Consider the following 12,549-nt stretch of genomic DNA (forward strand, 5'->3'; position numbering starts at 1 on the left):
CTTCTCTGCTTTTCTTTCTTTCTCCTCTCCCGCTCCCTCATTGACAAGGACAAAGCCAATTTGTAGAAAAACCAGGGTCACGGATGGTGTAGACAAACCTTGCTCCTGCGTGCTCCCCTGAGATGCCCCTTTCCACAGTACTTTGTCTTTTTGGGTCAATTGTTGCACAGAATCAGAGAAGCAGTGTGGGATGCCGGAGCCAGTGCTGCAAAACCTCATTTCTGTCACACATTAGCTCTGCTACAATATATTAGCTCCTCACAGGGTCATGATTCTATATCTCCGGTCATCACCACCGGGATCCTGATCATCATTTCCACCGCAGACACATTTTTCATGCAAATCATTATAGAAACAACACACAATCAGAAAACAATGAGAGCCCAATTTAGGAGGAAAAGGAAACACATTCCACTGTGGCTGACAGAGCATTTGCTGAGACAGGGAGAAATATGTTTGTTTTAATACAGTTAGCTTTCCTCAATTATAAGCTCACACATTAAAAGCAGGATCTGAGAAAAAAAAAAGCAAAAAAAAAAAAAAAACCCAGCATTTTCATCTTTTACTTAAAGACAGTTGCATGCAGCACAAAGCCTTTGTGCATGTCCTTCTCCATTTTTAAATGCGACATCGAGTGGCAGTGTCTGTTTTTGAGAAAACTGTGAAATACAGTCCAGTGAGCGGTCTCGTTTTTTATTTATTCGCTTACAATACAGACAAAGAGCTGAACTATATCTTTGCTTTGTAAGCTCCTAGTTTTGTGCTAGTGGCGTACAGGGACTCACTGGAATTTGACATACAAGCCCCCCTCTTTCCAGTCTGTTTTCAGTGTCAGTTTGATGTTCAGCAGAGGTCACTGCGTCTGTAGATACAGTACCCAACATTACACTGGATAATGAACCCACTACTGAACAAATATCACCAGTTCTTTCTGCGCAGTGGTGGGAAGACTTTTCAGAGCTTTTCCTCATCCCCGGGTGTCCACCAGGGCCAAGCAATGCACATGGAATGCTGGGCTGAGAGGATATATCTGAGGAATACCACCTGCTAGTACACCCCCCCGCCCATTTTTATTTTTTTGCACGGCTGTAAGACTCCCCGAGGTCTCATTCTTCTGAGCCTCTCTGATTGAGTGAGAGATAATAATGTCATGACCAGTAAATAATTGCATGCCTCGATGGGACATATGTCAATATGATATGCTATATGTCCTTCACCCCATACAGTCCTTGACCAAACAGAGAGGTGCCTTTGCCGTCTTCCTCTCCCCGACATTGTCATCTGCTATTTACTCCAGACAGATGTACTGCATATGCACACAAGGAAGCCGATGCAGAGCAGGAGAGAGGGGCTATAAATTCTAAGTGTGTCATCTTATGTGCTGTGAAATGCACATTTTCAGCCATTTTTAATTATGATTTTTCCTTCATTATTGAAAAGGTAAGACTTGGCGCCATCTGCACTGTGCCTTGCATCCACTCTAACAAAAATGATACACTCTATGATTCAGCCATAGTACGAAATCCAGTGATGGATGAAAGTATATTAATGTATGCTAAATAAAATGATAAGTCACTAATATAGTATTTTTTTTTTTACTAGTGCTGCTACTACCAGATATTTTAATGTTTATTTATTTAACATATTGCACAATTACTCATACATTGCACATTTATGTAAATATACATTTACTTACTTCTGCTCTTTTTTGCAAGCCATTCTTAAATGCCAAGTTGTTTTGTTTGTTTTAATTTCCTAGTTAATTCATTCTATTTTTTCCCCTCATTTTTATACATCTCAAATTCTCTTGGCATTCAGTGTGGACGGCAAAATAAGAATTTCATTTCACAGGAAACTGCTTCTTTACTGTACACATGACAATAAAACACTTTGAATCTTGAGTCTTATTTTTACGTCAATTAATCTGTTGATTATTCCTTCGTTTAGTTACAGGGTTATATGTGCTCAAAAATCAAAGTCGTTTCAAATCCTAAAATGTTGCCCACAAATATCTTTTTTGGTCACAGGTTTAATCCTTTGATGCATGAATTATAAGAATCTTAGTCAAGATTTTTTTTCCTGAGCGTTTTTATTCCTCTTTAGGCATGAAAAAAAACCAATGAGATTTATTTATTTTTCTTTAAATTAACCTATTTTTCATGGAGTTACAAAAATGTCCACCCATTTGGACACCATGTGTTTAATTTTTGAAGCAAAGAAACATGTATTTGAAACGCAATATCAGAAAGTGATGGACTGTGTGAAAACTATGAAACAAAATCCTTTTTGATGTAGCTAATAAGTAAGTAAATTTTATTTATAGAGCACTTTTCACAGACAAAGAGTCACAAAGTGTTTTACAGTGTAAGACAATTAAAATACAGTTTAAAATACCATTTAAAATGCAATTAAAATACGGTTAAAATGCAATAAATACATTAAGTGCAATTGGTTTGTAGCAGCACTGAGTCAGTTGGATTTAAAATGCCTGCACAAACAAGAGTGTCTTCAGATGCTGTTTAAAAGTCTCCATGTCCAAGTCCATGGACTGAAGGGACAGAGGGAGGTCGTTCCATAGACGTGGCACCACAGCTTTAAGAGATCTGTCACCTAATAATAATCTAATACTATACTGACGTTTTCTCACCTTTTATCATACTCTAATACTAGTTCTTACTCACTTCGTGGAGACAATATAAAAAAAAAACCTTTTTGTTTTTAAGAAAATTGTTAATTGCAGTCTAATAACAACTAGCAATTGATTTACACTCAATCATGTTACTGCAGATCAGGTTTATCAAAAACATAAAGTTACAGCAATGGTATGATTTACAGTGTATTATGGGATGGTGCATAAACGTCCACTGTGTTGGCTGATAGGGAACTAAAACAACAAAACCCATGAATATACAAAAAAACAGCTGGAGAAGAACTGTCCACCTGAGTGACCAGTACTCTCATACTATTTGCACTACTTAATTCTATATCTTTTTTCACAAACATTCCTAGTTGTAGCTCTATTTTTTTATTTTTTCAAATGTAAATAAATGTGCCTTCTTACTGTCGCTTGTTGTGCCTTGTAATTTCTTGCACTGTACTGGAGAGCTCTACCTCAATTTCGTTGCACTTGTACAATGACAATGAAGAGATACTGATTCTGATTCAGTATGCACGGAAGGGTTAAAGATAGTTAAGGATACGGTGTGCAGTTATAGAAGAGGAAATAAACCAGATAAAACTGGTCTCCTAAAGAGGAAGGGCCGTAGTGGACTCTTGTTTGTATATATCTTTGTTGGGAGCCCATTTTCTCCCCTGGTAGGGTGTGACCCTCTGAACGGGTCTATCTGATGTTTGCCTTTTACTTTGACACATGATTGGTCACTTTATAAAGCAAACATCCACGCCGACATCTGAAGGTGAGACGTTGTAGCAAAAATATACTCATGAGTGTGTTAAACATGGAGTTAGAAGCATGAAACATAAAAAGGGACTGAAAGCGAGTTGTGCCATTTAAAACAGCTTAAAGCAGCTTTCACAGGTATGTCTTGGTGAAAAGAGACCGTTTTGTAGGCCTTCCTTATTTCGTATTCAAACACAGGTGAAAAATACATTAGCTTAGCTAGAATTCTGTAAAAGTGGGTCAGCATTTAATGACCAGGGGAAAACATAGATTCTAAAGTGAGACCAGTTGAGATCCACAGCCTAGTGGGAGTTGGGAAAGAGCCTGAGAGGGGTATCTGTACTTTACTTTTCCTTTTATACTTCAACACAAATATCTGTGTGTTCCAAGTAGGTTTCGTTTTTTAATTTCATTTTAAAACATACAGGTAATGTGGTATTTCTACATACTTGGATGAATAATAGTATCAAACCTGTGTTGTTTATTTAAGTCCAAGAGAACTAATACCAATATGGATGAGTATGGATGAGTGTCTTTGCACTGAAATAGCCACAAGAAATGTAAGAATTCTTCTATGTTTTGGTTTTATTTCAGAGATTCTATTTTTGTATTTTTTCTTGAGTAAAGAAGTAGAATGAGTACTTCTACTTGAAAATGGCTGGATTTCAGCCGCCTCTGGTAAATGCAAGGTTAAAATACACTATCAAATCCTGATTCTTGTCAGGTGATGAGAGGCAGAGAGAATCACTGGATGCCTCAAAATTTGTCTGCTGAGCAAAATTAACCTGTCATCACTGAAGAGACTCTGAGCAAAAGAAAAAAAAATCCTCCTGACTTTTCCTTGGATTCCGCCATCTCACTTCCTTTATCTCTCCTCCTGCATCTCTTTCATCTCCCCCTCTCAGTCCTTTCCTTCACTCTGTCAGTCTCAGTATTCAAAGAAGAATAAAACAGCTTACCATGATGATAAAGGTGACAGGTCCTATAAAACTCCATATGAAATGATTATCCACACTTAGCCAGCACCTATGACAAAGAAACATGGACTTTAGCACTGGGCAGTACACAAAAAGAACAGCAATATCAGCAGTGTTTCGACACTCCTGCAGCTGAACATTCATCTAAAGAAATTAACATTTGGTTACTTACTCATAAAACTGACTGGGTAATTTCTATTTAACTGGGAGGACTTTCAAATGCTCCTTTCACAGGCTAAACATTAACACAGCTGTGGAAAACAGAGACAAGACCCCATGTAGCCCCACTTGATAGCTGGGCCTTTGCTGTGATATGGCCATTAATCTACGTAAAAGGCTTTTTCTGCACAGTACTCTTCTCTTTAAAAGAGCATTTACAAACAAGAGGTCACAGGAGGGTCTTTGAGCAGAAAGGCATTAATGTAGCCGCGGCCCCCCTGAAACCACAGTGTTGAGTCTGTCAGCCACTTTCAAATGACATGAAAAATTGAACAGCTGCCCATCCCTGGCAAAGGAGCTCAAATGTTTTGGTGTAAGTCTCCTGGGATGCACATAAGGGGCTCGCACAAATGATGAGTAGATTTCTTTTGAAAAAAGCTGCTCCTGTACAGTACAGTCACAGCAGGTAAGCCCTGCATATTGCAGGACATACTCCGTTTTTCTGCTGTGTATTTACTGAGAATGTGTTCTTAGACCTAAGCTGCACTTACGCCTTCTTGGTCCCGTAGCTCCTGTAGTCGATCGCCGCCGAGACGCCAACCACAATGGCTGGGAAGAGGTATCCAGACACGTAGTAGTACTTTTTCCTGGAGTATTCGCTTTCAAAGACCTCCACGAGCATAAGGTAGAGCTGCACCCCCTCCAGACACATCCAAGAGAAGGAAGCCAGGAAGAAGAAATGAAGGATCCCCGCGATGATGGCGCATCCAATCTGTGTCAAAACAATGAGCACCAAATACGATCAAAGACCGAGGGATGAAGGACAAACGGGGAGAAGGGAATAAATAAGTCTGCTGCCGTTTCAATACATTTGGAAGATTAATGAGATTAACTTGTGGTGCAAATAAGATTTCAACATTAGAAGACATAACTCTGTCTCATTTTATTGAAATTGTATATTATCCCCCTCTTCCTTTTATTAAAACCCACTGAAAAAGATGACATTCAGCGGTTCTGCCTCTGCCATTCAGTGGAACTGATGAAAAAAAGGTAATGAATATTCATTCACCACATGAGCTCTGTAAATGCACAGGTTTAGGTTTCCATCCGGACTTTTATTGGAAGGGTAGTGTTAGTAGATTTAATTACACTGTTCAGCATTTGAAGCTTTGATTCCCACCTGTATGCAGAAAAAAAATATCTAGCCCATGTCAAGAAATTGAAGTGAAAATGAAAGTGGAAAAAGTTCCAAATTGCACGGCTGCAGGCTCAACCGTGGCGACGCTGTTGCTTTAAGTGAAAGAGGAAAAAAGAGCTGTCAAGAGGAAGACATGGCCCCTCAGTAATCTATATTAATGGTGCTGTCCCACTCATGTCATGTCAGGGACAAGCAGAGGGGAGACCAAACAAACAATGCTTAACGTCTCATCAATTCTACTCTGAAGGCTCTTTTCTTTTGTTTTAGTGGCGAGAGTAGATAAAGCAAGAGGGAATGAATCAAAAACTGAATCGATAGGATTTAATCGTTCCCGCTTACCCTGGGTTCTGTCATATCGATACCAATTAGGAATATTAACTCGGCAATGAACAGATTGATGCACAGGTTCTTGTGAATGGTGTTGCGATCGCTCTGCAGGCCCCTGAAGAAGCAGAAGGTGAAGATGCTAATGCAGAGGCAGACGAGGGACACGACGATCCCCACACGAGTGATGACTGTCAGGAGCAGCTCATGCACTCGATCATTGACCTGAGAGAAATAAAACCAAATAAAATAACATTAATCACTGTCAGTACTAAAGCCTGTGCTCTAAAATGTTTGTCTTTTATGCAGAGGTCTCAAACATGTGGTCCAGGGGCCAAATCCGTCCCCCCAAAGGGTCCAGTCTGGCCCCTAGGATGAATTTGTGAAATGCAAAAATTACACTAAACATACTACACTGCAAATTATTTGGTTCTTACCAAGATTAAAAAAAAAAAAAGATTTAGAAATGTTGGATAATTTATCTTGTTTTAAGATTTCATTTCTTATTTTAAGTGGACACACTGGGTTTGTGTTTAAATAATGATATATTCGCTGATAAAGTCACCTTTTCTTCAGTTCTCTCTATTTTGTGACAGAATAATCCTCAATGAATAATCCTTTATGAACATAAAAGCCTGGATTAAAGTTGAGGGTTATTATGTATTATATAATTATTATCTATTAATATTATCTATTATTTAATATTAATACTACTACTAATACATTTTAGTTCAGGTTCCACATACAGACCAATTTAATCTCCAGTGGGTTGGATCAGTAAATACGATAATAATAACCTATAAATACTCTCTTTTAAATGTAAACATTTTTATGTCATTTTACTGTATTTACACTAAAACAAACTATCATTTCACAAAAACGTGAATAACCTCAACAAATATGAACATTTTAAAATGTCTGAAGTGTAAGTTTACCAGTATTCTGTCTGTTATTAAATGTTTTTTGTATTTGTAGATCCACTGCGATCTGTAAGTTGTAATTTACATGTGTAAATGATAAACTGAGAAATAATATTGTTAAAATTGCACTCAGTTTTCTTTAGAAATTTCCGTTTGTTCATGTTATTGACATTTTTTTAAAGGATAGTTGGCAGATGCGAACATTTTCATCAGATAATTTTACCTTTTTTTGCTCTACAACATAGAGGACACTTTGGAGTTGACATTATTTATATATTATTATGTTATTATTTCACTGGGCCAGACCACTTCAGATCACATTTGGCTGAATGTGGCCCCTGAACTAAAATGAGTTTGACAGCCCTGCTTTTCTGTATCTCATACAGCTGGTCTGTTCAGATCAGTAGACCTAGGGCAGAGCAGCAATGTTACCACAACAAAAATCATACAAAAAATGTCATATCACTGTTTCTTTTATGTTTAAAAGCTGATTTTTGGTCCTGAGTGAAAGAAACCAAACACTTGACAGGCATTTGTGGTAATAGATAATAAACCACACTGATTCCCTGTCAACATTTAATATTTTTCTAATCAGATATTTTCTTCCTTTGTGTTTTTTCTTTTATTCTTTCCATACATCCGTCATTTTACAAAATATCTCTATTGAGTATGAATCGATACAAATGCTCAGACAAACCGTAGTTATTGATGGATACTAAACTGTGGACATGGTGGATAATAGTGAGCATCTCTTTAATCTGTTATAAAAGCTGAGCAGCAACAACAGATTCTGTTCTAAACTGGTATAAATTGGTTTAGGTTATTGAAGACTTTCTTTACATGATGTGGATTTGGAAATAACGGTCCATTCCATCTCACAGATATAAACAAAATCAATCATTTTTGCAACCTAAGATGGCAACAAGAGGCTCAAAAGCAGAGAACAATATCTGCAAAATATCTGCATTAGTGCGCATGAAATGATGTAAAAGATAAGGATGAAATCCAGTGTTGGAAAAGGTTTTTGACAACCCCATACATTTGTGATTTATTGGATTAAGAATCACTCTCAAGTCTTTGAACTCAGTGCTGTGCCATTCTCCAAACCCACATGCTCCCTTCTGCACATGCTCAGTTCCATCATCAAAATGAAATTTTTCAGCAAAATAATGAAACACATTCACGATATGACATGTTCGAACTGTCAAGAATTTAGTTTTTTTTTCTTGCTAACAATAAATAAAACAAAAGTGTTTGCATTTGTTTGTGTCTGATGCAGCCACCTTTTGAGACACAAAAAAGACTTTTCCACAAATATTTCATGATAATATTTAAAATTTTAAGGATGTCTGAAAACTTTTTTCCACTACTGTATAAAGTACAAAATAAGACAAAAATGATAACTTGAGAAAATTGAGAAAATTAACACTAAATGGTGAAATCAGATAAAACATGCATACTTTTTTTCACTATTAAATTTTATTTTGATACATCTTTGTGCTGTTTTCAATTTTTTCCATGTTTTCCAGATTTCTTTTCATCCTATATCATTTTTTCTATCACTTCAATGTGGCTTTTATATCCCTTTCATCTTGTTAAATCTTTAATGTCACCTTTGTCTGGCTCCATGTTTAATGTCAGTGTCTTCACGTGTCTGTTACATAGTTTATATGTTGTTTTATCTTTTACATGGACACAAATATTCATATGTTTTTTTCAACTTTCAATCAGGACCAAAGAGCAAACTCAAAAGTAGAAAGGCTGAACGATTTGACATTTATCATGTCAATTATCAATATCAACTGATTTGAAAATCTGGATCAGATGGATGTCTAATCAAACCTGAATGGTTTGGATTTGCTGCCAGTGACTAAACAGACGTTGCACATTTATGTAAATATAGATATTTCTCTCAGTAATAGTTTATATTTTTAAGTTCTTTTTCTTTTGCATGCCACTTTGTTTTGGTTGTTGTAATTTTTTGTTAAATTATTCTATATAAATTTTTATACTTATACTTCTATACTTGATTTAAATTCTCCACATTTTGTGTGGGCAGAAAAGTAAGATTTTCTTTGTACAGGGAAACCTGTTTCTTTACTGAACACATGACAATAAAACACTTTGAATCCTTTGAATGAACACACTGTGACTTTTCATGCAGAGGTACACTGGAAAAAATCTAATCTTATCAAGTGTATTTTTCTCATTTCTAGTCCACTAGTGTTACATACAGAACCTGAACATTTAAACGCATATAAATAATGAATTATTTTGCAGCAGCGGTCATTTTTGTGAAACACTCTGCCTTGAATAATTAGTTCAATTCCCAAAATGTACCTGTGAGAGAATAAAGAGATATTTTTAAAAAATAGCAGTGCGTAATTTTTGTGTCCTTTTGACCATGTTACATGTGGATTTTTGTATTAAATATAAAGTAAAACAATATAAAATTTTATTTTCTCTGGAAGATAGTTTCTCTTTTATCTCAGTAAATATTTATTTTTAAAATAGACCCACAGTGCTTCCAAACCTGCTTCATAACATTAGTCTACACCTGGTTTGAATTTTTAGCCCCATGACCAGTTTCATAGAAGCACACAGATTAAAAGAAACAAAAAGAATGTGACATACTGAAATTTCACGGTGCGCCATCAGGATGGCAAAGTTGGTGAGATGGCTGCAGGAGCAGGTGGTGTGTGTTTTATTGGAGTCCAAGAGTTTGCAGCCTTGGGTGGACCAGTATCCCATCATACTCCGCTCAGAGTAGTTCCAGAAGGAGCAATTTGAGTTGAAGTAGTGCTCCATCTGCAGATAACAAGAGATATGGTTAAGTGTCCAAATAATTGACTGCCTCAAATTGAAGTGCATGTAGAACACAGAGGCCATTTACCCCCTACTCATACAAAGTATTTTTTCTACACTGATATGGATGAGAATTTTTCACTTCACAGCTCTCACGAAGCAATTCATACGTTGTATCTCATTTGGCACATGGTTACCAAATCAACTGGAGCGTGGTTGGGTACATGAGGCCTTAATAACAGAGAAGTATAATTGTTTGACGGCATGTCTTTGGAATTGCACAATTTCTCTGATAAAGAATGGAGTCACGCATGGCCCTTTGGGAACTCTAGTGACAACTTTAAAAGACAAAAGATAATTGGTGCCACAGTAATTTCATCCTAGATTGTACGGCTAATCTAGGAGTTAATTTCCCCCACTATAAAAGAAAATGGGTATCATTTATATCCCAATGTTGATTAAAGAATTAGTTTTCATTAAGAATTCACTTAGGTTCTAAAGACTCCTTTAATTTGATGTTCAATGACTTAAATAAACTGCCAACTGACCTAGCCAGACATTTACAATTCAAATTGCAGGTCTGTGTCTAGCCTGGATGTTCCCTCCTGGTGTTTTTAATATGACCTCTCCAGTCATTTCGTGCAGGAGGACTCACGTCAATGTGCTCCAGGGTAAAAACCACTGGGTCGTTAATGAATACGCGGCTGGATTCTTTGTTGATTGAGGCGGCGATGATGTCGGAGTTGACAGCCACGGACATGTTGCGGCCGTAGACCTCGTTGGCCATCTTGATGGTGGCGTTTTCCGTGCTCAGGAACTGGCCGAGGTTTTTGTAGAGGACGAACACCAGCTTGGCGACTCCTACACAAAGACAGACACAGAGATGCAGAATATGAGGAGAAGAAAATCAAGCCTTAACAACAGGTTTACACTGTCATGTTTAAGGCCTGTAAATGGTTGTTTTAATTTTTTTTTACTCTTGTATGTTTTGATGTTGAAGTTTTTAATTGTAGATGTTTTAATTGTTATATTTTTGTTTTATTACAGATCGTATGTAATAGTAGGGATGACCTACAGCAGAACTTATGGTCTGGTTTCTTCAATTTAGGCCTCAATATCAGCTTTAGAACTGGACAGAAATGATTTATATTTTATTATCATCATTAACTATTACTGAACCTTTCTTGTGATGAAATTTGTGGAAATAAATCTATTACAAATATGGTGAGGAACATTTCGATATAACACATTTAAAGCACTGAACAATGAAGAAACACTGAAAAACTCAAAACACAACTTCCCAAAGTTCCCAAAAACAGAAAGAGAAATGGAAACAGCTTTTTCAAACAAATTGCGATGCAGTGAACATTTAGATCACATGACTGATCAGCTGACTGATTCTCATAAAATTCTAAAACACATAGGGCTGGATCTACTAAAGGTTTGCGTGTAAAAAAACGTGCGCAAACTCACTGCACACACAAAAAAACTGTACAAACTGATTTACTACCAGTGCGCACTAAGGGTTCAAAATACTGTGTCTGTATCCAGCTAGTACATTTGACACAATGAATATGCAATATGGGGCATTTACACACAATTGTGCGTGTGCTGGGAGGAGAAAATGTAAATATATTAATTTAACACACGCAAAGTGATTTATCAAACCCAAAAACAATTTTGCTCATAGAAACTGTGTCTATGTTTAGCACGTCTCAAAGGTGCAAACGGTTTGGATGCGTAATTGTGAACACATGGAAGAGGTTATTGTTGTAAGATGGAAACATCAAAACGATGAAACAAAACGCAGAGAACGCATTTTTCACTCTTGTGTCAACATTTTTGGAATGACAGAAGAAAAAATAATTAAGATGTATGTCATCGCCACCCCCCCCCCCCCCCCTTACGGGACTTTTTTCCACTTGATCTGATGATTGTGATTAAAAATACGCACTGGCATTAGGCTACAGTGTGACTAAATTATGTGCGCCTGACAGTGATTCAATTCAACAACCCCCACACCCCCCCACCCCACCTCTAAAATGAATCCAGCGCCATTGCCCATCAATGCCATTTTAGAACTTCTACATGAACTAGGGGATGATTCAGGACCAGTCACAAAGAGGACTCATACAATACCTTCTATGACTAAACTCCTCCAATGTTACATTTCCATGCGTCTGGATCATTCCAGTCACTGTTACCATTAGTGCTGGTGTATCTCAGAGCAGTTTTTCCAGCATATTGTCTTCATGACGACAACCAGAAGCGCACGCAAACTCCTCATTTAAATAGGGCGGTCTCCAAGACTTTGCACCTGTTGTCATTTACACAATCACTCTTAGTAAATCACCCAGTTCGACCCCACACGCAATATTCCAGATTGCACACGCAAATTGGGATCTTAGTAGATCCGGCCCAGAGTGTGGACTGAGTTATTCCTCCGTCTCATGCATGAAAAAAAAAGGTCTGTTCTGTTTATTAGAGCCATGTGTGACATAGCCACCCTCCCTACTTTCTGACCTCACATGCACTCACTAAAAACCAGTTCATGGAAACGCATGCGATTCTTTCCTGCAACTTTTCAAAAGTTCACCTCAAATTTGCTTGACATTTTGTAGAAACACGGCTCACACTCTCTCATTTTTTCATCGACACAGGAGTCATTAGTTAACCTTTTATCGGGCAAGTGACTATTTTTGGTCATTTCCACATGCATTACAAGACAGTGACAGCAGCAGCTCCAGTGAGTCTCCTGTCTCAGGT

The 12,549-nt window shown here is 37.3% G+C and overlaps 1 protein-coding gene across 34 annotated transcripts in view; it reads right to left on the reverse strand.

The window, feature by feature from the left end:
• The window catches only part of adgrl2a (adhesion G protein-coupled receptor L2a), a 157,557-nt gene that overhangs the window by 20,824 nt on the left and 124,184 nt on the right, over positions 1-12,549 (reverse strand). For all 34 annotated transcript variants that reach the window (XM_030131826.1, XM_030131824.1, XM_030131821.1 and 31 more), the window contains 5 exons: positions 10,439-10,644; positions 9,613-9,786; positions 6,074-6,283; positions 5,088-5,308; positions 4,360-4,426 (listed from right to left, as the gene is read on the reverse strand). In XM_030131826.1, coding sequence (XP_029987686.1) covers positions 4,360-4,426; positions 5,088-5,308; positions 6,074-6,283; positions 9,613-9,786; positions 10,439-10,644 — 878 coding nt within the window. The remainder of the gene's footprint in view (positions 1-4,359; positions 4,427-5,087; positions 5,309-6,073; positions 6,284-9,612; positions 9,787-10,438; positions 10,645-12,549) is intronic.

This window comes from Sphaeramia orbicularis, chromosome 4 (assembly GCF_902148855.1).
Source record: "Sphaeramia orbicularis chromosome 4, fSphaOr1.1, whole genome shotgun sequence".
In the NCBI taxonomy this organism is placed as follows: Eukaryota; Metazoa; Chordata; class Actinopteri; order Kurtiformes; family Apogonidae; genus Sphaeramia; species Sphaeramia orbicularis.